We start from the raw sequence: 26,750 nt of genomic DNA on the forward strand, positions 1-26,750 counted from the left end.
CTGTCAGGGAAACACCTGTGGAACATCTGTAAGGGCGGCCCCTTGAATTTAGACTCCGCCTTCTTGTCATGCAGCTCTGAACCCGCCCCCATCCATGAGCCATCACTCAAGAATGCAGCTCCAACAATCCTGCCTCAGTGGATGGATACCCTAACTACTTCCACACTGCTCTTGTGTAGCCTGAAAAGAGGTGTGTATCAGGGGCGTGTCCTGTACACGTCACCGTGCAGGAGACACACCCGCGTACATCAAACAGCTCGCCACCTGCCTACACCTGGCCACGCCCCTACACCACCAGTGCTACGCCCATCAAGCAGCTCTTCCCCCTCCTCTAGCGATGGATGGGCGTGGCTACATGACAGAGGCTCTCTCCTCCCGCACACAGCTGGAATTGTGGTGACGTCAAGCGTTCGCCTCACGCGCTCCACCTGCTGGTGGCGTGGCCTGGTGGTCATGGCAACCAGCGCGGTCACCTGACCTCCGGGTATCGCGCAGTGCGGTCACCCAGTCTTGGGTTTCGGTGTTTCGTCACTTCCGCTTCCGGCAGAGTGACAGGCCCGGAGAAGCCGCAGCTGGTGAGCGGCAGCGGGAGATGAGATGACAACGTCAACCCTGCAGGTGATGTATGGATGGGATGGCATTGGTCACGTGACGTCAGTGTGGGGGGTGTATAGAGATCATTGATCACAGGGAGGTGGGGTGTGCAGTGCATTGGCCATAGGATATTGGCATTGGGGAGTATGTAGTGTATGGTATGGTCGTGCTGTACTGGTGTTAGGAGGGGGTAAAGGGATATTGGGGGCAAGGGGGGGTAGAATGTGGTGGTCACATGATAATGGGGGTCTTTAGTGTAATAGTCACATGACTTTGTGGGGTAAGCAGTCCATTGATCATAGAGTATTGGTGGGGAGGAGGTACAGTGTATTGATTATGTGATATTGGTGGGGAGGGGTTACAGTGTATTGATTGTGAGATATTGGGGGAGGGGTTACAGTGTATTGATTGTGATATTGGTGAGGAGGGGTTATAGTGTATTGATTATGTGATATTGGTGAGGAGGGGGTGCAGTGTATTGATTATGTGATATTGGTGAGGAGGGGGGTACAGTGTATTGATTATGTGATATTGGTGGGGAGGGGGTACAGTGGATTGATTATGTGATATTGGTGGGGAGGAGGTACAGTGTATTGATTGTTAGATATTGGGGGGTTACAGTGTATTGATTGTGAGATATTGGGGGAGGGGTTACAGTGTATTGATTATGTGATATAGGTGAGGAGACGGTACGGTGTATTGATTATGTGATATTGGTGGGGAGGGGTGCAATGTATTGATTATGTGATATTGGTGAGGAGGGGGGTGCAGTGTATTGATTATGTGATATTGGTGGGGAGGGGGTGCAGTGTATTGATTGTTAGATATTGGGGGGTTACAGTGTATTGATTGTGAGATATTGGGGGAGGGGTTACAGTGTATTGATTATGTGATATAGGTGAGGAGACGGTACGGTGTATTGATTATGTGATATTGGTGGGGAGGGGGTGCAGTGTATTGATTATGTGATATTGGTGGGGAGGGGGTGCAGTGTATTGATTATGTGATATTGGTGGGGAGGGGGTGCAGTGTATTGATTGTTAGATATTGGGGGGTTACAGTGTATTGATTGTGAGATATTGGGGGAGGGGTTACAGTGTATTGATTATGTGATATAGGTGAGGAGACGGTACGGTGTATTGATTATGTGATATAGGTGGGGAGGGGGTACAGTGGATTGATTATGTGATATTGGTGGGGAGGGGGTACAGTGGATTGATTATGTGATATTGGTGGGGAGGAGGTACAGTGTATTGATTGTGAGATATTGGGGGGTTACAGTGTATTGATTGTGAGATATTGGGGGAGGGGTTACAGTGTATTGATTATGTGATATAGGTGAGGAGACGGTACAGTGTATTGATTATGTGATATTGGTGAGGAGGGGGGTACAGTGGATTGTTTGTGAGATATTGGGGGAGGGGTTACAGTGTATTGATTGTGAGATATTGGGGGGTTGGTTACAGTGTATTGATTGTGAGATATTGGGGGAGGGGTTACAGTGTAGTGATTATGTGATATAGGTGAGGAGACGGTACGGTGTATTGATTATGTGATATTGGTGAAGAGGGGAGGTACAGTGGATTGATTATGTGATACTGGTTGGGAGAGGTGTATAGATTGTGATATTGGTGGGGGGGTACAGTGGATTGATTATGTGATATTGATGGGGAGGGGGGGTACAGTATATTGATTACGTGATATTGGTGGGGAGAGGGTACATTGTATTGATTACATGATATTTGTGGGGAGGAGATTATAGTGAATTGATTGTGTGATATTGGTGGGGAGGGGGTACAGTATATTGATCATGGAGTATTTGTGGGGAGTTGGTGCAGTGTATTGATTACTTGATATTGGTGAGGAAAGGGTATATTGTATTGATTATGTGATATTTGTGGGGAGGATGTTATAGTGTATTGATTATGCAATATTGGTGAGGAGGGGGCTACAGTGAATTGATTATGTGATATTGCTGTGGAGGATGTACAGTGTATTAATTACGTGATTGGTTGGGAGAGGGTTATAGTGTATGGATTACGTGATTTTGGTGGGAAGGGGGTACAGTGTATTGATTATGTGATATTGGTGGGGAGGGGGTACAGTGTATTGATTATGTGACATTTGTTTTGCGAGAGGGTTATAGTATATTGATTATGTGATATTGCTGGGGAGTTGGTGCAGTGGGGAGGGGCTACAGTGTTATTGACTGTGATATTGGTAGGGAGAGGGTACGTTGTATTGATTATGTGATATTGGTGGGGAGGGGGTTACAGTGTACTGATTCTGAAGACATAACAACAAAAGTTGTTTAGGTGATACCTTTAATGACTAACTGTACAAGATTTTTCTGCAAGCTTTCGAAACTTTTTCTTCTTCAGGCATGTTTCAGAACTGGTTATCACCTTAAAGTGAACCAGAGGCGAAGCACCCTCATGTATTTTACCATATATATCAGTGGGAACATTAGAGAAAACACCCATTCTGCTCTCTGTTTCATTATTCACTGTTCAGCTTGCTTCTTATTAGCCCCGATAAAATCCCCAACTGAGCATTCAGTCTGGCTTTGCTATAATAACTCAGCTATAATGATTCCTGAGCAGAGCCACAAGGGGGCAGGCTTGGGCTTGAAAAGACAGCACAGAAGACACTCAGCTATAAAGATTCCTGAACAAAGCCAGACTGAGTGCTCAGTCGGGGATTTTATCAGGGCTGATAAGAAGCAGGCTGAGCAGTGAAGGATGAAACAGAGAGCAGGGTAGGTGTTTTCTCTAATGTTCCCACTGATATATATGGTAAAATACATGAGGGCGCTTTTGTCTCTGGTTCCCTTTAACAACTTTTTTTGTTATGTTGTCGGGTCCTCTCTATGAGTAATACTGCACCACATGCAACCAGTGCACTGAGTACATGATAATGGTGTGGAGGGGTTACAGGATTAATTACGTGATATTGGTGGAAAGGGTGTATTGATGTACGTGGTACAGTGTATTGATTACATGGTATTGGTGTGCAGGGGGTACAGTGTATTGATTATGTGATATTGGTGAGGAGAGGGGTTATAGTGTATTGATTAGGTGATATTGGTGGGGAGGGGTTATAGTGTATTGATTATGTGATATTGGTGGGGAGGGGTTATAGTGTATTGATTATGTGATATTGGTGTGCAGGGGGTACAGTGTATTAATTATGTGATATTGGTGGGGAGGGGATATAGTGTATTGATTATGTGATATTGGTGGGGAGGGGTTATAGTGTATTGATTATGTGATATTGGTGTGCAGGGGGTACAGTGTATTGATTAGGTGATATTGGTGGGGAGGGGGTTATAGTGTATTGATTAGGCGATATTGGTGGGGAGGGGGTACAGATTAGGTGATATTGGTGGGGAGGGGTAAAGTGTCACTAGGCCACCCTGCAATGTCAGGGAGTTTTGCCCATGGACTTCTTTTTTGAAGATTCAGCTAGGATTCAATATTGTGGGGTAAGAGGGATAAATATTGGTCATGAACAATTTTGGGGTGAGCTTATGGCCTCTTGATACTTTATGGAGAGGTGTAAATATGTTGGCTGTTGGATATTTTGCCCTTGGGGAACTGCTTTTTGGTTGTGTGATATTTTGACATGTGAGCAGGACAGCGTATTCACCAGGGCTGTGGAGTTGGAGTCGGAGCAATTGTGGGTACCTGGAGTCTTTGGTTTCATAAACGGAGGAGTCGGGTGATTTTTGTACAAACTCCACAGCCCTGGTAAATGTTAGAATCAGACTAAGGAGTCGGAGTCCTAGCAATTATGGGTACCTGGAGTCAGTGGTCTCTTAAACTATGAGTTGGATGCTTTCTGTACTGACCCCACACTACAGCCCTGGTATTCACCACGTGATCTATTGGGCTCAGGGAAAATTCAATAACTTTAATCACATCTGATCAACATCTATTGCTCCATCATATCCGATCAATTTACTTTTAATCAACTTTCGGCAGTTTATCGATCAATACTCTGATTGGACATGCTGGGAACTCTCCATACACGGGGTTCAGGGCAGGAGCAGTGGGAGATTGATGGTCCATAGCACTGCACTGCATCGAGTAATACACTTGTAGGTTGTGTCGGTGTCTGACAGATTTATGCTGAAATATACTGAAATTGTAGGATAGGCATTGATCGCTGTCTGATAACATTCCAGTTGGATAGGGATTGGTGAGCTTATCAGACTTGTATAATGCCAGCTATAGCAGTGAAGTGACCTCTTGTGTCTGTGGGTTGCTAGAAGTTCACCCTGCTTTATGGGAATAGACATTTGGCCAGCATACCTGTAATGTTTATCTTCTGTTGTCACAGAGCACATGTGACTTCTCCTCTTCGGGATTGGCTGTGTCACTGCAGCTATATTTAGCTACAGGAGTAATCACATGACTCACCACCATTCATGTTTGGGTGCAGTCAGATCTCTAGCAGCACAACAGGTCCATTGTTACAGGAAGCTCTACTCTTCACTCTTCTTATTGCTTCTTAACATGGACCTGAACTCTTGCACACACAAGGAAAACGGAGAGAAATGTTCCCTGTGCGCTTTTAGAGAGAAGAGCCTGTCTGATTCTCCTTCATCTGTAAGTAATAACAAGTGTAATTTGATCTCTCAGCTGTGTCAGCTCAGGAATCTGACACAGGATGTTTACCTGTATGTCTGCTTCCATGAAGGCAGGAGATAGACACACTGCAGATGGATCGCAGGAGTTCTGTAAGCTGTAACAAAGAAATGTTTTTCTTTAAAGGTTATTATGCTGGTGCTTATCTTTTAACACAGAGAGGAAGTTTTGAGTTCAGGTCCGCTTTAAAGAAGTTGTTACTGGGCAGGATGTTAGCCGTAGGCTGAATAATATTACACCCAAAACTTTTCCCAGCCTGTACATGTTCATTTTTAGAACATTCCTGAACTTTGTCTGCGAGAGACAACAGTTTGTTTCACTGAAGAGGATGATAATAGGGCAGCACGGTGGCATAGTGGTTAGCGCTTTCGCCTTGCAGCGCTGGGTCCCCGGTTCGAATCCCAGCCAGGTCAACATCTGCAAGGAGTTTGTATGTTCTCCCCGTGTCTGCGTGGGTTTCCTCCGGGCACTCCGGTTTCCTCCCCACATACCAAAAACATACAGATAAGTTAATTAATTATTATTATTATTATTATTTATTTATATAGCGCCAACATATTCCGCAGCGCTTTACAAAGCACAATAAGACGACAAGGGGAACATAGATATACTAACAAATTGTAAAACAGAGTTCCAAGCAGCACAAATATTGTGACAAAAACAGTAAACATTAGGAGGAGGACCCTGCCCTTGCGAGCTTACAATCTAGTGGGTAGTGGGGGACACATTAGGTAAGGGGGTGGAGGATGGATGAGGCAGTGACTTTTTGCCTCTGATTGCATTGTGACAGATAAGTAAATAAGGGCTATAGAATGTTATAAGCTTGTCTGAAAAGGTGTGTTAAGAGTGCGTTTGAAGATGCCCAGGTTTGGAGCATGACGTACAGGCTGTGGAAGAGAGTTCCAGACAAGGGGTGATGCTCGTGTAAAGTCCTGGATGCGAGCATGAGAGGAGGTGATCAGCTTAGAGGCCAGGAGAATTTCTTGGGAGGAGCGAAGGTTGTGGGAGGGACAATATCTTGAGATTAGTGAGGAGATGTATGGAGAAGACAACTCGTGGAGGGCTTTTGATGTTAGTCAGGAGTTTGAACTGGATCCTCTGGGTAATAGGTAACCAGTGGAGAGAACGGCACAGTGGGGCTGCATCGGAAGAGCGTGTGGAGAGGTGAATGAGGCTGGCAGCTAAATTTAGAAGGGATTGGAGAGGTGCTAGCCTTTTTTGTGGTAGTCCACAGAGCAGGGTGTTGCAGTAGTCTAGGCGGGAGATGATTAAGGCATGTACAAGCATCTTGGTGGCCTCTTGTGTGAGGAAGGGATGGGTACGGAATATATTTTTAAACTGGAAATAGCAGGTGGTGGTTAATGAGGCGATGTGAGGTTTAAAGGAGAGCTCTGAGTCAAGTATAACCCCCAAGCAGCGGGCCTTAGTGGTTGAGGTTATTGGGGTGTTGTCTACCGTTATGGTTGCAATTGGTGGGGGTGTAGATAGCGATGGTGGAAAAATCACAATTTCCGTTTTACTTATGTTTAAGTTTGAGGAAGCGGGAGGACATAAATGCAGAAACGGCACGTAGACAGTCGGGGACTCTAGATAGTAGTGATGCCAGATCAGGAGCTGAGAGATAGATTTGGGTGTAATCTGCATAGAGGTGATACTGGAAGCCAAAAGAGTTAATTAGTTGTCCCAGGCCACGGGTGTAGACTGAGGAAAGAAGTGGCCCAAGAACAGAGCCTTGAGGAACACCAACAGACAGTGGGCGTGGGGAGGAATTGGTGTTAGAGAATTGGATTGGATTTCCCTTAAAATTGGCCCTAGACTACAACACATACACTACACTATACATACACATAGGACATATGACTATGGTAGGGACTAGATTGTGAGCTCTTCTGAAGGGACAGTTAGTGACAAGACAATATATACGATGTACAGTGCTGCGGAAGATGTCGGCGCTATATAAATATTTAATAATAATAATAATGTTGCTGTGAACTAGTATATGGGCAGCTCCTCACAGTATGTCAACATCTGTCACATAAGAAATTCAAATTAAGTACCGTATATTTGTTATTTTAAAGAAAGGTCAAAATACCGCATTCTGTGGGCCAGACTTGTTTTTTGTTCATCTTGGCCCTGTTAAAGTGGAGCTGAACTCTTGCACAGGACAGCAGGAAAACCGAGAAATGCACCCTGTATGTGTTTAGAGAGTTTAGCCTGTCTAATTCCCCCTCATCTGTGACTAATCACAAGTTGTAATATGATCTCTCCCCTGTGTCATGTGACTGCCTATGGCAGAGATGGCAGATAAGCTCATTTGAAAGCACAGGAGGTTAACAATATGTCTGCCTTCATGAATCAGGAAGTAGAAACAGTGCAGATCTATTTTAGGATTTGTATCAGCTGTAACAAAGAAATGTTTTTCTTTAAAGGTTATTATGCAGTCAGGAGCGAATGAAATGGGCTCCTGACCGGCGCACGGAGCTCTGCCTTCTTACCAACAGCAGGGTGAGTGAGCTGCGGCGGGGAGAGTGCGACGCAATCGGCGGGAATAGTGAGAGCATGCGGCGGTAATGAGGGAAATCTACACCCTGGCAGGAATAACCGCCTCCAAACAGGGCGTAGTTTTCAATCAACGCCGTCCGAAAGCGGTTAGCAAACACAGATTCCCCTCTAACTAAAACAAGCTTCAAACAAAAATGCAGAAGACCCCCTTTTATCTGGTTTGATTCTCTAGTACACGTAACAGTCACCACACACCAGAATGCGTTAAAGAGGAACTTTAACCCAGAATTGTACTTCTTCCCAATCAGTAGCTGATACTCCCTTTTCCATGAGAAATCTTTACCTTTTCTTGAATAGATCATCAGAGGGGTCTGTGTGGCTGATATTGTGGGGAAGCTCCTCCCACAGTGTGATGCCATGACTATAGTCCTGACAGCTTGCTGTCTGTGTACCTCGTTGCATTGTGGGAAATGACTGCCAGGCAACCAGTATCTCCCTCTGTGCATAGAACTCTCAGTAATGAACATTCAGTACAGATCACCTGGCAGGACTAAAGATGTCACCACCAGTGATACATTTAAAAATCTAAATCGGGGAGAGGAAAGATTTTACAATGGGCAGACACTGACTAAATCATTTATAAATTAATAAAAATTAATAAAAATTGTAAACAAGCAATTTTATTAAAGAACACAGGTACAAACCGCTGGAGAAAACAGTGCTGGATCCAAAACAGCCAAGCTTAGTCAGTATAGAATAGAAGGGAGATCCGCAACTATGTCTTCTCCAAAAGCTTTATTAGGACATATCCTCAATACAATCAAGTAACCTCAAGTAATCTCTTAGCTGACATGTTTCGGACCGAAGTCCTTAGTCATAGCTCCTGCAGTGCGAATCAGCCCTTAGGGCCCTTTTCCACTAGCAATCGCTAGCGTTCACGCTGAACGCTAGCGATTGCTGAATCGCAATTAGCGGCGATTCCCCGACGTTCGCGGCCGCGATTTTGCTATGCTATGCACTACATAGCAAAATCGCGGCAAAAGTCGCTCCGCGGCGCGATCGCGATCAAGTAAAAAACGAATCGCGGTAGTGGAAATGACCTACCGCGATTCCTATGTTAAAAAGCAAACCGTAGCGATTGTAAAATCGCTAGCGGTTTGCGTTTTTGCGATTCAGCCAGCGCTGGTGGAAAAGGGCCCTTAGGGAGATGTGTTGCACTGCGTGAGCAAATGATGGCCACACCAGATACTGACTGGTTTTCTAACCTTTCCCCCCCCCCCACCCCCCTTTAAGTTCATGTGGCTGACATCTTATCACAGCAGTTATTGACAAAGGGGTAGTGAAATGGAATTCCCCCTTTAAGGTTCATACACACCTACCAACTATCTGTCCAACTATCTGCCAAACTTGTTTGTTGTGGGAAGGGGGCATATTTAAAGAGTAACTGTCAGGCTGCAAAAGCTAATTTAAACCTCTATTCTCCTGTGTTAAACAGTTGAGAAGGAAGCCAAGAAGGCAATACTGAAGATAAATATCTCTCTTACTTTTGATGTGTGCTGACAGCAAGGCTCTGTATTCCCAAGCTCTTAAAAGAACGAGAGGCCGCATACCATACTGCAAAGCATTCTGGGGCCCTCCTCTCGGCTGCTAGTGAGAAGTTACAGGCTCAAGTTACAACAGCCAGCACTGAAAAATCTCCAGGCAGAGTACACTGCAGGAGCCCGCTATTGTTCCTAGCCACATGGCTAATTAATATTCACTGCACAGTAGTGTTGTATTTTTTTGAGTGGAATCATCAGGAAGCAGGGAGGACATGACGACACAATTGGCTTCATAGGAGACAGACAAACATGGAACCTGCCATGAGCTGTCAGGAGCATCATTCTCTGCAAATACTATATAAAAATTCTGTGAAATCCAAACGTGGACAGTGAAATGCATATGTAATGTAAGTACAGACAATATTTAGCTACTGATATGTGTTTTTTTTTCTCTGAGACCTTATACCTAACAGCTCTTCTTTAAGTATCTTGAACGTGTAAAATTCGACTTGCTGATAGGCTGTGGGCAAGTGGGACCGCTGTAGCGCATAAACTCTGCGCTGATCCACCGCCCAGATCCAAAAAGCCGGAAGCCCCAAAGCGGAAGTGCGTCAGTGCACACCAGCATATGGTCCTGGTGGAGAGCAAGTGTGCTTCAATAATAAACAACAAGTGTCAGCGCCAAGGCAGAAGGCGACCGCAGCCGAGAAGGACAATGTCCAAAAGTCCACACAAGCAATGAATATATAAAGTCAGCGCAGGTCTATAGTAATACAGCTTTCGTCATTTTCTGGTATACAGAATCTTCGAACAAAAGGGTAAAGAAGCAAGGCTTACCAGATTCCAACAACCCACATTATAAGGTTGTAAACGAGATTGATAGATGGTCCGCAGAACTTTCAAATGGTGTCGTTTCACCAGCGATGTTGCACACCACAGATTCCTCCGGAATATATTAGATATCCTGAGGTCGCAGAGACTCGCCAAAGAGGAGTCCAGTAGGATAGTGACATGAAAGAGATGTACGGCACATCTAAGTGTAAACCGTCTTTATTACATAACAAGTAAAACAATTTAAAAACAGGGATAAAAGAAACTCACATACGGGGCCCGTGCGCTGGGAACCCCGAAAAAGTAGCGCGCATAAAATGGTCAATGGCGAGTCTCTGCGACCTCAGGACATCTACTATATTCCGGAGGAAGTTGTGGTGTGCAACATCGCTGGTGAAACGACACCATTTGAAAGTTCTGCAGACCACCTATCAATCTCGTTAACAACCTTATAATGTGGATTGTTGGAATCTGGTAAGCCTTGCTTCTTTACCCTTTTGTTTGAAGATTCTGTATACCAGAAAATGACGAAAGCTGTATTACTATAGACCTGCGCTGACTTTATATATTCATTGCAAGTGTGCTTCAATGATGCGGTAGTGGATCCCTCCGCAAAGCGGAAGTGCGTCGATGCGCACAAGCATCAATGCGCATCCATCTGCACTACAGCTGGAGCACAAAGAACTACCAAACTACGGGAACTGCTGGGGACAAAAGAGGTTTTTAACGTGTGTTATAGTATTCAATAAACGTTTGCACTGATTTATATATGGTGGTTCAGCCGTATAATTGACAGGGTTTCTGTTTCTTCTACCATTTTGGGTCTCTCCTTGATCCTGGGGCTGGCACACTGCAGCATTGGGAAGTGCGGATCACTCCACATTTTGCAAAAATGTGTGAGGACTTCAGCCTTTGAGGAGTGGAGTATGATGTGTCTGCTCTAGAGGCTCTTGTAAGACTCCCGTTTCATTCATTACCAATAATGTGGGCATCTGGTATACAAAATGTAAAATCTGACTTTTAAAGGATACCCGAAGTGACGTGTGACATGAGATAGACATGTGTATGTACAGTGCCTAGCACACAAATGGCTAGGCTGTGTTCCCTTTTTTCTTTCTCTGCCTGAAAGAGTTAAATATCAGGTATGTAAGTGACTGGCTCAGTCCTGACTCAGACAGGAAGTGACTACAGTGTGACACTCACTGATAAGAAATTCCAACCGTAGAACACTTTCCTAGCAGAAAATGGCTTCTCAGAGCAAGAAAGAGTTAAAAAGGGGAATTTCTTATCCGTGAGGGTCTCACTGTAGTCACTTCCTGTCTGAGTCAGGACTGAGTCAGCCACTTGCATACCTGATATTTAACTCTTTTAGGCAGAGAAATAAAAAAAAGGAACACAGCCTAGTTATTTGTGTGCTCGGCACTGTACATACCCATGTCTATCTCATCATGTCACGTGTCACTTCGGGTATCCTTTAAGTCGATCTACACATCTGTTTTTTCTCCAGCACCAACCACACTACTGTGCATATGCTACATTGCTTGGAGTTTAGCAGAGAAGGACACATGGAAACAAAACTTGAAACATCTCATTGCGTATCAGACATTTAAGCCCCATCTACACCATTACAATTTTTTGTGCGATACGATTCGACTCAATCCGACATGTCCGATCAGGATTTGATTCGATTTGCCATTGCAAAACCATAGCGAATCGAATCCCGATCGGACATGTCGGATTGAATCTAATCGTACAAAAAATTGTGTGGTGTAGATGGGGCTTAAGATTAATCAAAGCTTTACCTACAGTTTTTTTTTCTTCTTATACAGTTCTAGCCAGCAGGGGAACTGTTCTGTATGATCATAAGAAACTGCTTGAATCCTACCTAATGTCTGCAGTTTAGTGTGGATTTCTACAGCTGCACTACAGTTAAGAAAAGTGCAAATCCATCCCTAAACTGCCACAGATTAAGAAGTTCTCCAGATAGTGCAGCAGTGCAGGCTAGGCATGATTTGTGAAGGGCTCCTCCCCCTGCTGCCAGGTGTCTTGTGGACGTGTTCTGTGCCTAACCTTTGATTTGCGGGGCATTGATGCAATACAGCAGATGTATTGGTTACCTCAGCAACAGCAATTTCCCTCACACACTGTGCTGTCAGATACCTTCCTAAGGCCCCCTGCACACTGCAAATCTGATTTGCGATTCCGATTTTTCCCTGGATGCTATCAAAATAAGAAGAAAAATGCAGAAAAAACACAGCATGCAGTACCGATTAAAAATCGGAATCGCATGTAGTGTGCAGGAGCCCTCACTCCTATTTTACAACAGTTTTAGAAGGAATCTGCACTATTTAGTGATTTCTTAAAGAGAACCCGAGGTGTGTTTAAAGAATGTTATCTACATACAGAGGCTGGATCTGCCTATACAGCCCAGCCTCTGTTGCTATCCCAAACCCCACTAAGGTCCCCCTGCACTCTGCAATCCCTCATAAATCACAGCCTTGCTGTAAGGTGGTGTTTACATCTGTAGTGTCAGTCTCAGCTGCTCCCCCGCCTCCTGCATAGCTCCGGTCCCTGCCCCCGTCCCTTCCCTCCAATCAGCAGGGAGGGAAGGGAGGCAGGCGGGGACTGGAGTTCTGCAGGAGGCGGGGAGAGCAGCAGACTGACACTATAGAGATAAACACAGCCTGCTCTGACAAGCTGTTTGTCAGCAGCGTGGCTGTGATTTATGAGGGATTGCAGAGTGCAGGGGGACCTTAGGGGGGTTTGGGATAGCAACAGAGGCTGGGCTGTATAGGCAGATCCAGCCTCTGTATGCAGATAATATTCTTCAAACCCACCTCGGGTTCTCTTTAAGATGTCTGAGACAATTCTTCATGGATTTCTAAAAACCTACCAATGTTTTGTGTCAGACACTCTTGATAAATGTCCCCCTGTGAAACACCATATGTTCTCATAAAAGCATGTTCTCTTATATGGCTGTTTAGATGTACTCTATAGTCAGTGCTTGTCTAATCTGCAGTGTGTGTGAGGAGCATAGAAACATGGATGATGTCTTTGTGTCTTGCAGAAAGCCATTGATCTGGTGACCAAGGCCACAGAGGAGGACAAGAACAAGAACTATGAGGAAGCTCTGAGATTGTACCAACATGCTGTGGAGTATTTCCTGCACGCTATCAAGTGTAAGTCACATGCTCATCGGGTGAGAGTTCAGGCTGTCAGTATATATGACAAGAGATGCCTGAGCGCAGAGAGTTCTAGATGTGATGTACATGGGAGGCTAGGACTGTGGGGTGCCTGATTGCTGAGAGTGTGAAGGACCAGCCTGTGAGGTGTGGGGGTGAAGTAGGGGGCCGACTGCAGAGAGTCTCAGGTGTGGAGGGGAAGAGAGGGACTGACTATGAGGTCCCTGGCTGCATAGAGTCTCAGGTGTGAAGGGGAAGAGAGGGCCAGACTATGAGGTTCCTGACTGCAGAGAGTCTCAGGTGTGGAGGGGAAGAGAGGGCCAGACTATGAGGTTCCTGATTGCAGAGTGTCTCAGGTTTGGAGGGGAAGAGTGGGCTGGACTATGAGGTTCCTGACTGCAGAGAGTCTCAGGTGTGGGATTGGCATGGTGATATGTAAGGCACCAGGCTGTAGTGGAGAGGGCTGGGTAGTGCATGGTTATGTTGTCACATGGGATATCAGGCTGTAGTGGAGAGGGCTGGGTAGGTATGGTTATATGATCACATGGGATATCCGGCTGTAGTGGAGAGGGCTGGGTAGTGCATGGTTATGTTGTCACATGGGATATCAGGCTGTAGTGGAGAGCGCTGGGTAGGTATGGGTATGTGGTCACATGGGATATCAGGCTGTAGTGGAGAGGGCTGGGTAGTGCATGGGTATGTGGTCACATGGGATATCAGGCTGTAGTGGAGAGCGCTGGGAGGGTATGGGTATGTGGTCACATGGGATATCAGGCTGTAGTGGAGAGTGCTGGGAGGGTATGGGTATGTGGTCACATGGGATATCAGGCTGTAGTGGAGAGGGCTGGTTAGTGCATGGTTATGTGGTCACATGGATTATCAGTCTGTAGTGGAGAGGGCTGGGTAGGTATGGTTATATGATCACATGGGATATCAGGCTGTAGCGGAGAGGGCTGGGTAGTGCATAGTTATGTGATCACATGGGATATCAGGCTGTAGTGGGATGGGTGAGCTGTACCAGGCTGTGGAGAAGACCTTTAGGATGAATTGTGCACAGCGCCCCCTACATATTGTTTCTCTCTATTCTATGCAGATGAAGCGCACAGCGACAAGGCGAAGGAGAGTATCCGTGCCAAATGTATGCAGTATCTGGACCGAGCAGAGAAGCTGAAGGATTACCTGAAGACAAAGGAGAAGCAGGGGAAGAAGCCTGTGAAGGAGTCCCAGAATGAGAAGGGGTGAGATAATGCTGTCTGCAGGAATCATGGGGTGTGAGGGGTCCCCAGGTTACAGGGCACATCACCCTGGAATTGATCCAACCAAATGTTGTTATTGCTGCATTTTATTGCCAAAATTCCAAGCTGCATATCATTTGCTTGCAAGTTATAATAATTAGCATCTTAGTGAAAGCTTCTTATTCCCACTTCCTGTCCTGGTGACAGGTGCAGGTCCATCCCTTCCTGTAGTGCTTCCTCTCCTCCTGATACTCCACTTCCTGTCCTGGTGACAGGTGCTAGTCCATCACTTCCTGTAATGATCCCATGACTTCCTGTCATGGTGACAGACGCTGGTCCATCACTTCCTGTAATGCTCCCTCTCCTGATCTATCACTTCCTTTCTTGGTGACAGGAGCTGGTACATCACTTCCTGTAGTGCTCCTTCTCCTCCGGATACTTCGCTTCCTGTCCTGGTGACAGGCGCAGGTGCATCACTTCCTGTAGTTCTCCCTCTCCTCCTGATACTCCACTTCCTGTCCTGGTGACAGGTGCAGGTCCATCCCTTCCTGTAGTTCTCCCTCTCCTCCTGATACTCCATTTCCTGTCCTGGTGACAGGTGCAGGTCCATCACTTCCTGTAGTGCTCCCTCTCCTGATACTCCACTTCCTGTCCTGGTGACAGGTGCTGGTCCATCACTTCCTGTAGTGCTCCCTCTCCTGCTGATACTCCACTTCCTGTCCTGGTGACAGGTGCTGGTCCATCACTTCCTGGAGTTCTCCCTCTCCTGCTGATACTCCTCTTCCTGTCCTGGTGACAGGTGCTGGTCCATCACTTCCTGTAGTGCTCCCTCTCCTGGTACTCCACTTGCTGTCCTGGTGACAGGTGCAGGTCCATCACTTCCTGTAGTGCTCCCTCTCCTGCTGATACTCCACTTCCTGTCCTGGTGACAGGTGCTGGTCCATCACTTCCTGGAGTGCTCCCTCTCCTGCTGATACTCCTCTTCCTGTCCTGGTGACAGGTGCTGGTCCATCACTTCCTGTAGTGCTCCCTCTCCTGCTGATACTCCACTTCCTGTCCTGGTGACAGGTGCTGGTCCATCACTTCCTGTAGTGCTACCTCTCCTGCTGATACTCCACTTCCTGTCCTGGTGACAGGTGCTGGTTCATCACTTCCTGTAGTGCTCCCTCTCCTGATTCTCCACTTCCTGTCCTGGTGACAGGTGCAGGTCCATCCCTTCCTGTAGTGCTCCCTCTCCTGCTGATACTCCACTTCCTGTCCTGGTGACAGGTGCTGGTCCATCACTTCCTGTAGTGCTCCTTCTCCTGCTGGTACTCCACCTCCTGTCCTGGTGACAGGTGCAGGTCCATTACTTCCTGTAGTGCTCCCTCTCCTGCTGATACTCCACTTCCTGTCCTGGTGACAGGTGCAGGTCCATCACTTCCTGTAGTGCTCCCTCTCCTGATACTCCATTTCTTGTCCTGGTGGCAGGTACTGGTCCATCACTTCCTGTAGTGCTCCCTCTCCTGCTGATACTCCACTTCTTGTCCTGGTGACAGGTGCAGGTCCATCACTTCCTGTAGTGCTCCCTCTCCTGATACTCCACTTCCTGTCCTGGTGACAGGTGCAGGTCCATCACTTCCTGTAGTGCTCCCTCTCCTGATACTCCACTTCCTGTCCTGCTGACAGGTGCAGGTCCATCACTTCCTGTAGTGCTCCCTCTCCTGATACTCCACTTCCTGTCCTGGTGACAGGTGCAGGTCCATCACTTCCTGTAGTGCTCCCTCTCCTGATACTCCACTTCCTGTCCTGGTGACAGGTGCAGGTCCATCACTTCCTGTAGTGCTCCCTCTCCTGCTGATACTCCACTTCCTGTCCTGGTGACAGGTGCAGGTCCATCCCTTCCTGTAGTGCTCCCTCTCCTGCTGATTCTCCACTTCCTGTCCTGGTGACAGGTGCTGGTCCATCACTTCCTGTAGTGCTCCCGCTCCTGATCCTCCACTTCCTGTCCTGGTGACAGGTGCAGGACCATCCCTTCCTGTAGTGCTCCCTCTCCTGCTGATACTCCACTTCCTGTCCTGGTGACAGGTGCAGGTCCATCCCTTCCTGTAGTGCTCCCTCTCCTGCTGATACTCCACTTCTTGTCCTGGTGACAGGTACTGGTACATCACTTCCTGTAGTGCTCCCTCTCCTGCTGGTACTCCACTTCCTGTCCTGGTGACAGGTGCTGGTCCATCCCTTCCTGTAGTGCTCCTTCTCCTGCTGGTACTCCACTTCCTGTCCTGGTGACAGGTGCAGGTCCATCACTTCCTGTAATGCTCCCTCTCCTCATCTATCACTTCCTTTCTTGGTGACAGGTGCTGATCCGTCACTTCCTGTAGTGCTCCCTTCCTTCGTTCCTGATCCCCCACTTCTTGTCCTGTTCCCTCACTTCCTCTCCTGGTGATAAATGGTGATCTCACACTTGTTCTGTTATCAGGTGCAGATATATCATTTGCTGTATTGATTCCCCACTTCCTGCTGGGCCATCACTTCCTGTAATTATCCCTCCCCACCCGATCCTCCACTTCCTGTGCTGGTGACAGGCGCTGGTCCATCACTTCCTGTAATGATCCCTCCCCACCTGATCCTCCACTTCCTGTCCTGGTGACATGCGCTGGTCCATCACTCCCTGTAATGATCCCTCCCCGCCTGATCCTCCACTTTCTGTCCTGGTGACAGGCGCTGGTCCATCACTTCCTGTAATAATCCCTCCCCACCTGATCCTCCACTTCCTGTCCTGGTGACAGGTGCAGGTCCATCACTTCCTGTAGTGCTCCCTCTCCTCCTGATCCATCACTTCCTTTCTTGGTGGCAGGTGCAGGTCCATCACTTCCTGTAATGCTCCCTCTCCTCCTGATCCATCACTTCCTGTCCTGGTGACAGGTGCAGGTCCATCACTTCCTGTAGTGCTCCCTCTCCTCCTGATACACCACTTCCTGTCCTGGTGACAGCTGCAGGTTCATTACTTCCTGTAATGCTCCCTCTCCTCCTTATCTATCACTTCCTTTCTTGGTGACAGGTGCTGATCCGTCACTTCCTGTAGTGCTCCCTTCCTTCGTTCCTGATCCCCCACTTCTTGTCCTGTTCCCTCACTTCCTGTCCTGGTGACAGGCACTGGTCCATAATTTCCTGTAATGCTTCGTCCCCCTCTTATCCTCCGCTTCCTGTTGTGGTGAGAGGCACTGACTGGACAGGAAGTGAGAAGAAATTACCCCAACAAGTTAACATCCGGAGAGTTGTACAGATGATAGAATTGTACGAGTGATGTGTTTCCTGACTTGTTCAAAAGTGAAATAAACTTGTGTCTACAACGCCTTATACTCACCTTATTGCCGTCATTCTTTGTGTCAGCAGCAGTGACAGCGACAGTGAAGGAGAAAATCCTGAGAAGAAGAAGCTGCAGGAGCAACTGATGGGTAAATGTGAAACATGCTGACAGCATTGGTACTGGGAGGAGGGAAACAAGAGGTGACTGCGTGTGATTGGAGGGAGACTACAGGTGACTGCGTGTAATTAAAGGTGACGTTTGTTTGGAAAGCTGGGTCAGAAGAGACAGATATTGCTTGCATCTGATGGAGTCAGTTGCGGTCTGTGCTGTATATTGCTATAGATTAGTATGGAGCCGCGCCCCAAGGCAGCCATCAGGGGGGACAATTGACACTGCAGTAAGGGGCCCAGGGCTTCTGGGGCCCCCCAAAGCGCTGGAAGGGCCGCATGTGCTGGCTGCGGGCCTGTGGTTCACTAACCAACAACACAGCGTTCCAGCACTGAGAGTAGAGTGACATCAGCGCTTGAACGTGGGGAGCAGATGAGTGAGCCCGCTACAGCGGACTTTCTATACTGGGGCACCACCTATATCTGGCTACAGGCTACCTATACTGTGCTACCACTTATACCTAGCTACCTATACTGGGGCTGGAATCACCTATACCTGGCTACCTATACTGGGGCTGGAATCACCTATACCTGGCTACCTATACTGGGGCTGGAATCGCCTATACCTGGCTACCTATACTGGGGCTGGAATCACCTATACCTGGCTACCTATACTGGGGCTGGAATCACCTATACCTGGCTACCTATACTGGGGCTGGAATCGCCTATACCTGGCTACCTATACTGGGGCTGGAATCGCCTATACCTGGCTACCTATACTGGGGCTGGAATCGCCTATACCTGGCTACCTATACTGGGGCACCACCTATACTTGACTACTTATACTGGTATAGCTTGCTACCTATACTGGGGGCACCTGTACCTGGCTAACCTATACTGGTGCACCACCCATACCAGACTACCTATGCTAGAGGCAGCTATACCAGGCTACCTATACCGGGGCACCAGCTATACTTGACTACTTATACTGGTATAGCTTGCTACCTATACTGGGGGCACCTGTACCTGGCTAACCTATACTGGTGCACCACCCATACCAGACTACCTATACTGGAGGCAGCTATACCAGGCTACCTATACTGGGGCACCAGCTATACTTGGCTACTTATACTGGTATAGCTTGCTACCTATACTGGGGGCACCTGTACCTGGCTAACCTATACTGGTGCACCACCCATACCAGACTACCTATACTGGAGGCAGCTATACCAGGCTACCTATACTGGGGCACCAGCTATACTTGGCTACTTATACTGGTATAGCTTGCTACCTATACTGGGGGCACCTGTACCTGGCTAACCTATACTGGAGCACCACTCATACCAGGCTACCTATACTGGGGGCAACTATACCAGGCTACCTATACCGGGGCACCACCAATTATACATCAGAAGCCTTGTGGTGATGGGTTTTGATCAAACGGAGATTGAGAAAGCTGGTAATCATGGTTCTTAGGGGTGGTGGCTCTGTTGGGGGGAGATGGAGGGATGACTGAGTGTGTCAGAGGTGGAAGAATGGTGCAGTGGAATGAAAGACGAAAGACCCCGAGACATAGCTGACCAGCTGATCCGAGTGTCTCGTGATAGGAGTTAAAGGGAAGGCCAGTGCAGTAGGAGCAGAGTGAGTATTCCGCTTCTGTCTGTTGATAGAGTAATAAAGTAGCCATAGTCATGGCTGGCATGTGATGAGTAACAGCTGAGGAATAGACCAATCAGAGCTCTGCCCTTGTCTGTAGTGGTTAGTACTGGTATGACAGCTTCCTCCTCAGCTTGTGGATTGCTATAATGACACGGACCTCCTTCCACTCCCTGTCCATCTCCTTATCCTATCTAGGTGCCATCGTAATGGAAAAGCCAAATGTCAGTTGGAACGATGTGGCTGGTCTGGAAGGTGCTAAAGAGGCCTTAAAAGAGGCTGTGATTTTACCCATCAAGTTCCCCCACCTTTTCACAGGTTAGTGTCTCCCAAACAACATGAGTGAAGTCCATCAGAAGGCTTTTGAACCATGCTGGGATGTAGTTTGTACTTTTCCTCCCATTCTCCATCTGCCATTCTGTTGGTGCCATTAGTTTCACTTTCGTCCATGCCCATTTTGTTTTTCTCAGGAAAGCGCACACCCTGGCGTGGTATCTTGTTGTTTGGACCTCCAGGAACAGGAAAGTCCTACCTGGCCAAAGCTGTAGCAACCGAAGCCAATAACTCTACGTTCTTCTCAGTGTCTTCATCAGATCTGATGTCTAAGTGGCTGGGAGAGAGTGAGAAGTAAGTTGTTGGGTGGCTTTATGGGTGGATAAACCAAATATGATAATTCATCTGGAACTTCAGTAATAACTACAAGATCCCCCAAAAAACACACATGACCTGGGTCCAGGGGCTTCAGGATCTGCTCTGCTTGGACATAGGAATGATCAGTGAGATGATAATGGTTCTGTGTTGATGCAAGTTGTATGCAGCTTGGACATGGAGCTACTGCATTTGATTGATTCATCTCCAAGTCGCATACAATTTATCACTGAATTCTTTGCATCTTATTGACCATTTGCACTTAGAGATATGGTTAGTAGATTTTGGTGGCAGTGAGAGACCATTCACCATTGCTGTAAACCACCCCAATCTGTCCACAACTGGTTCATGACACCATGCTTCATCCATTCCTGTCCGAAAGGGATCGTGGTCATTGGAGGCTGTTCTCTGACTTTTGTGAGACCGATGACCAATAGCTTAGAGTGTAGCCTTTACTTTTACTCTTCATTGGACGATGGTTCACCCTTCAGTGCCCCCACAGCTGCACAGTTTAGGTGGGGGCGATTGGCTCTTTGCTGTGGACACACTTTAGCCTTTTCTCCAGAGTGCTTTGGCCGTTGACCTTTTGTGCATCTTTCTGTTTGTTACAGGCTGGTGAAGAACCTGTTTGAATTAGCGCGCCAACACAAACCATCTATCATCTTCATTGACGAGGTGGACTCGCTGTGCGGCTCCAGGAATGAGAATGAAAGTGAAGCTGCCCGCAGAATCAAGACAGAGTTCCTAGTGCAGATGCAGGGTATGGTGGCCTCCATCATCTCTTCTTATTGCCCACAAATTCTGCTTTCATGCTGTTCTGTGTTATTTATTATCATGTTCCTGTCCTTATATCTTCATCTATTGCTGACTTGTCCTCTTCGCATCCTCACCTTTACCTCATCCCCAACTCTTCCTCTCCTGTTTTGTCTTCAACCCTTCCTGTCCTCTTTTATCCTATTCCCTTCCTGTCCTATTCTTTTCCTCTCTGCATCCCCAACTTTTCCCTCTTCTCTGCCAGTCCTCTTCTCTGCCTGCCCTATCCTCTCCTTTTTCTCTGCCAGTCCTCTCCTCTTCTCTGCCTGCCCTATCCTCTTCTCTGTCAGTCCTCTTCTCTGCCTGCCCTATCTCCTCTTCTCTGCCAGTCCTCTTCTCTGCCTGCCCTCTGCCAGTCCTCTCTTCTTCTCTGCCAGTCCTCTTCTCTGCCTGTCCTCTGCCAGTCCTCTCCTCTTCTCTGCCTGCACTCTTCTCTGCCTGCCCTCTCCTCTTCTCTGCCTGCACTCATCTTCTCTGCCTGCCCTCTCCTCTTCTGTGCCTGCACTCTCCTCTTCTCTGCCTGCCCTATCCTCTTCTCTGCCAGTCCTCTCCTCTTCTCTGCCAGTCCTCTTCTCTGCCAGTCCTCTCCTCTTCTCTGCCTGCCCTCTTCTCTGCCTGCCCTCTCCTCTTCTCTGCCTACCCTATTCTCTTCTCTGCCAGTCCTCTTCTCTACCTGCACTCGCCTCTTCTCTGCCTGCCCACCCTATCCTCTCCTTTTCTCTGCCAGTTCTCTCCTCTTCTCTGCCTGCCCTATCCTCTACTCTACCAGTCCTTTTCTCTGCCTGCCCTCTTCTCTGCCAGTCCTCTCCTCTTCTCTGCCAGTCCTCTCCTCTTCTCTGCCAGTCCTCTCCTCTTCTCTGCCAGTCCTCTCCTCTTCTCTGCCTGCCCTCTGCCTCTTCTCTGCCTGCACTCTCCTCATCTCTGCTGCCCTCTTCTCTGCCTGCCCTCTCCGCTTCTCTGCCTGCCCTCTCCTTTTCGCTGCTTGCCCTCCCTCTCCTCTCCTCCTTTTTTTTTATTTTCTCTTTCTCTCCTCTTTTCTCTTTCTGATGTACACAATCCACCTTCTCTTTCCACACTACAGCCCCGCCCATTTGGTCTTCTTGTAATGTCATCACTGCTCTTGTTTGCTAGGTGTCGGGAATAACAATGATGGAATCCTTGTTCTCGGTGCTACAAATATCCCGTGGGTGCTGGATTCAGCTATCCGGAGAAGGTAATATAGATACACCTGTTGTGTCACGCCGGGGTGACTAATCTGGCCACATGAAGAATGATTTGTAGAGTAATGAAATGACTACTGTCTGTGTTATATGACTTTTAAATATAAAAAATAGGGAACAGAGGCCAGGAGTGTTGAGGCAGCATCACTTACTGAAATCGATTGGGATTCAGCCTGTTTATGGCGGCCAACAGATCTCTCTCCAATCGGAGAGAGCGCTGTCTCTTGGGCGATCGGCCGCCAAAATCACTAGATGTAGGGTACCTTTAGTGAAGCAAGTGCTGTGCTACGCGCCCCATGCAAGGGTTATTCGGGGGTCGGCGATCACCAGATAGGTAGTGACATGTTTAGTGACAGGGACCCCCACTCACCTTCAGTCGTCCCAGCAGCCAGCGTCAGACCTCCAATCAGCCGGCGACCAGTGAGAGCAGGCGCATGGTACCACCGCGGACACCACGCTGCATATGCATAAGTGATGTCACTTCCACAGATCAGCGCGGTGTCCGCGAGGTCCTAGCGCCCGCTCTCACTGGTCGCCGGCTAATTGGAGGTCTGACACTGGTTGCTGGCACTCTGCCTATTACATTATAGGAAGCGGGGACGGGAGGGGGGGGCAGCTGACGGCCATGGGGGAGGAGGTGTCCGCCCCATTTTGCTCCTATGTGCGGATGCCCATGTCTGTCTAATTACACTTGCAGGAGGTTGGGAGGGATTTCAGAAAAATCTGTATCCCATATTCGTAGCTGGATGCAAATTTATATGGAAGATTGATTTTCATTAAAGAGACTCTGTAACAATATGTTGAGCCTTATTTCTTCTATCCTATAAGTTCCTATAGCTGTTCTAATGTGCTCTGTCTCACTGCAGCCTTTCCTAGTTGCACAGTGGCTGTGTTATCTCTGTTATATGATCTAATCTTGTCGGGCTCAGGTTGTCAGGCTGGAATGTGCTGTGCTGCTTGTGATTGGATAGAAGCTATACACACCCTCTCCAGGCCCCCTGCACACTCTGTATGACACACACTGAGCTACTCTCATCCTATCACTTGCTATGTCTTTTGTTTGTAAACACTGCATAAAAATGGCAATTACAAGCCAGGATTGCAGCAGGGAGTGGCAGAAACAGCACAGAGGGGCCCAGGAGAACATAATGAATAGAATGGTATGCTTTTTATTGTAAGAATTTTACAGTACAGATTCTCTTTAACTTTAAATTCGGACTTGAGCAGCACTGATAGACATTTGCTGCATTTTGTGAACAAAAAGTGAGTTTCCCTTTAAGATCATCTTCTGTGACGCAAATTGATTATTTTTACGAGAAGTTTGCGCTCTGTTTTTTTTTCTCCTGTCTGACAGGTTTGAGAAGCGGATCTACATCCCGCTGCCGGAGGAGGCGGCCCGGGCGCAGATGTTCCGCCTACACTTAGGTAACACCCCGCACAGCCTGAGTGAGGCCAACATCCGAGAGCTGGCTCAGAAGACGGAGGGTTACTCGGGAGCAGATATCAGCATTATCGTCCGTGACGCTCTCATGCAGCCCGTGCGCAAAGTGCAATCCGCCACACACTTCAAGAAGGTGCGGTTCCCTAATTCAGATCCCCACACAGACCGAGGCTAGCCATCCCTATGCAGCGTGATGTCATATGCTTGTGTCTCTGTGTATGTAGGTACGAGGCCCCTCCCGCACCACTCCTGGGGCCATAGTGGATGACCTTCTAACACCGTGCTCCCCCGGAGACCCCGGCGCCATCGAGATGACCTGGATGGATGTGCCTGGGGAGAAACTGCAGGAGCCGGTAGTCTGCATGGTAAGCTGAAGCTCTGCATGCCATTCTCAGGAAGACTTGTCCTACAAGGGGGCTGTCTGCCCACCAAGCAATGGTATGGATGGCGTGACAGCCAGAATAATGTGGGGAAGGAGGAAGTGGTTGACTCTGTACTTGGTTCTTTCAAGAGGAGCTGTCAGCCATACTATCTCAGAAAAAAAACACATATATAAGTAGATAAATACTTGCTCTACTTACATAACACATGTGTTGCACTGTCCATGTTTTTGATTTTAGTGATTTTTCTACAGTAAAAAAAGAGAAAAACCTTCTTAGCATTTCCCATTTAACTGTGGCTATTTTGAAGCCAATCTTGATGTATTTTCCTCCCTTACTCTCCTCTGCCTGATTTGCCCGCCCTTCACTATAGAAAGTGCATTGTCTCAGCATGAGAAATATTGGCCAATCAGAGAGGAACAGAGGTGTGGGAGGGGAACACAGGAGGGAAAGAGACTTCAGCCAATCAGGCTGCATTAGTTAAATCTGAGGGGGAAGTAAAGAAGCAAAAAAAAACAGACAACCCAGCATGCCCTGCAACTTCTCTTTTGTGTACCACATTTTCTGTGTACCAGATAAGAGTCAGGTAAACTGGAGAATGATCATTTATCAACAAGAAAAGTAATAGTGATTTAAATTTTTGAATTGCCTGGTTAGCATCCTTATTACTTGTTTACCAGATAAAAATAAAGAATTTATTTTTGATTTTATATCCGACAGTTACACTTTAATGTAGCTAGCCTATGTAAACTACACACACATTTAGAGGAGGTGCCCTAAGGGTTGTATGCAATCAATTCTTAGTGGATAATAAAACTGTCTTGCTTCAGAGTGAAGGTATAGAAATTTCTGTGGGACCTGCCCGCTTTTTCAGGTCTATAGTACAGTGTCTTACAGTGTCCTCTCTGCTCTGCGTATCTACTCCTACTGATTGGAGTAGGAACTGACAAGACTGGAAGGTTCCAAGCTTCTTGCCAGTCACTCAGTTTTTGCAAGTGTAGAAAACAAGGAACAGTTACTCCCAATCTGAGTGGCAGATCACTCATGCAGGAACAAGGGTTACCTGGGTTGTCTGTACTGAAAACTAGTAATGCAACTTGAGGACACAGTTCATAGTCTTCTGCAAACTGAAATGGAAAGACAATTTTAATAACATTAAATTGAAGAAAAAAAAACATTTGTGTAGCTTTGATACAAATTTCAGTAAGTAAAATTTCACATTAAACAAGAGTTAGAGCCAGTTCACACTGGCACAAAAAAAAATCCATTTAGCAGAGCTAAATGGACCGGCTTCCTAACAGATGTGAATGGATCCTATGTTAATCAAAAGGAACTGTTGACATTACTCCATTGGAATGGATCCTTTCAGCCCCTTCCGCCAAACGAAGCGCAAGTTGGGGGGGGGGGTGGTTTGCATGTTGCATGATTTTTTTTTGGGGGGGGGGGGGTCGCATTGACCGCGCTCTGAAGGAATGGAAGGTCACAGATGAAAAACTGATCCGTTTTACAGATCAGTTTTTAACACTCATCAGTTTTTTAGCCACGCAGTTGGAACCTGCCCTTATGCACTTTCAGGTACACCTGGAGCCTCTGTGAGGTCCCTATCTCTGTATGTGATATAGGCAGGGGCGGGCTTTCTACCTGCAATTCCCGCCCCTGAGCTTCCCGGTAATGCTTGTATTGTTGCCCCCCTAGTGGGGCTCTAATGAAATGCATGGAAAACACTCTAAAGAAGGTAAACAGGAAGTTCAGCAGATATTGGAACAGGAAGTAAGTGAACTGGAAAGGCTTTGGCAGGAATAAAGGCACATCAGGAGATTGTCTACACCTAGAATAACATAAAATTACTGATTATTGAGTAGGGTTGTATCCAGTGTTGCCAACTCATCCCTTTAATTACTGACACATATGAATTATACAGGTTTTGTGGCTAGGCAGATGCAGTTAAGGCACCGATTATGTGCAAATAGCCCCAGCACCTGTATAACTTAGATGTGTTAGTAATTAAAGGGATGAGTTGGCAACACTGGTTGTATCTGACTTGTAATGTCTTTGTCTCCTAGTCCGATATGCTGCGATCTCAGGCTACCACCAGGCCCACCGTGAACTCTGACGACCTCCTAAAAGTGAAGAAGTTTACAGAAGATTTTGGGCAGGAGGGGTGAAGTGTGAATTCTCCTGGGAAGGGGCTTTGTGTTTGCTTGCTTGTCTGAGTGCCCCCAGCGGTAACATCGCAGGAAGCTGCAGGCTCCGGCCGCCCTCCCCCCTCACATCCAGGACTGATACTGCTCCCGTCAGCTCTCCGCCGCCTGGGAGGCCCCAACCACCTCCAACAAGCTTCTGTCTCTGAAGTTTACATCCATCTGCCATTGATCATCAAATCCCCCATGTGACAGCCTACCCTGCCCCCCTAACTACCAACAAGGGGAGCCCAAGTCTCCTGCCTGCCTGACTTACAATACAACTGACTTCTAATTGACTATACTGTCCTATTTTCCCCCTCCCCCTCCAATCATGGGAAGGTAGACAGGGTGATGTCACTAGCCCCACCTACCAATCTCTGCATCCCCCCACTCCCTGCCAGTACCTGCGTGTGCGTTACTGGAGATGAGTGTTCAGCTGTGTAAATATATCTTCTTTCAGTTCATCTTCTGGCTGCTAC

The 26,750-nt window shown here is 47.4% G+C and overlaps 1 protein-coding gene across 3 annotated transcripts; it reads left to right on the forward strand.

Annotated features, from left to right (window-relative positions):
- The first annotated feature begins 78 nt into the window (after positions 1-78).
- Positions 79-26,735, forward strand: LOC137538497 (vacuolar protein sorting-associated protein 4A). Of its 3 annotated transcripts, none has more exons than XM_068260719.1 (11): positions 79-190; positions 13,185-13,296; positions 14,393-14,537; positions 17,910-17,971; positions 19,785-19,904; positions 20,057-20,213; positions 20,846-20,994; positions 22,179-22,260; positions 23,622-23,841; positions 23,933-24,073; positions 26,152-26,735. In XM_068260719.1, exons 3-11 carry the CDS (start codon positions 14,440-14,442, stop codon positions 26,251-26,253), a joined length of 1,131 nt encoding a protein of 376 aa, XP_068116820.1. In that variant the 5' UTR covers positions 79-190; positions 13,185-13,296; positions 14,393-14,439; the 3' UTR covers positions 26,254-26,735. The 3 variants fall into 3 exon arrangements, with proteins under 3 accessions (XP_068116820.1, XP_068116819.1, XP_068116818.1); XM_068260718.1 differs by lacking the exon at positions 79-190 and adding an exon at positions 452-618; XM_068260717.1 differs by lacking the exon at positions 79-190 and adding an exon at positions 5,069-5,204.
- Positions 26,736-26,750: the final 15 nt, after the last annotated feature.

This window comes from Hyperolius riggenbachi, chromosome 11 (assembly GCF_040937935.1).
Source record: "Hyperolius riggenbachi isolate aHypRig1 chromosome 11, aHypRig1.pri, whole genome shotgun sequence".
NCBI classification, from domain to species: domain Eukaryota; kingdom Metazoa; phylum Chordata; class Amphibia; order Anura; family Hyperoliidae; genus Hyperolius; species Hyperolius riggenbachi.

Bases quoted from the DNA above. Each gene is read 5' to 3' on its own strand.
- LOC137538497 (XM_068260717.1), top strand. From the start codon at position 5,112: ATGGACCTGAACTCTTGCACACACAAGGAAAACGGAGAGAAATGTTCC. The intron at 13,297-14,392 runs GTAAGTCACATG...TATTCTATGCAG, and splicing joins TTTCCTGCACGCTATCAAGT to ATGAAGCGCACAGCGACAAG. The intron at 19,905-20,056 runs GTTAGTGTCTCC...TGTTTTTCTCAG, and splicing joins GTTCCCCCACCTTTTCACAG to GAAAGCGCACACCCTGGCGT.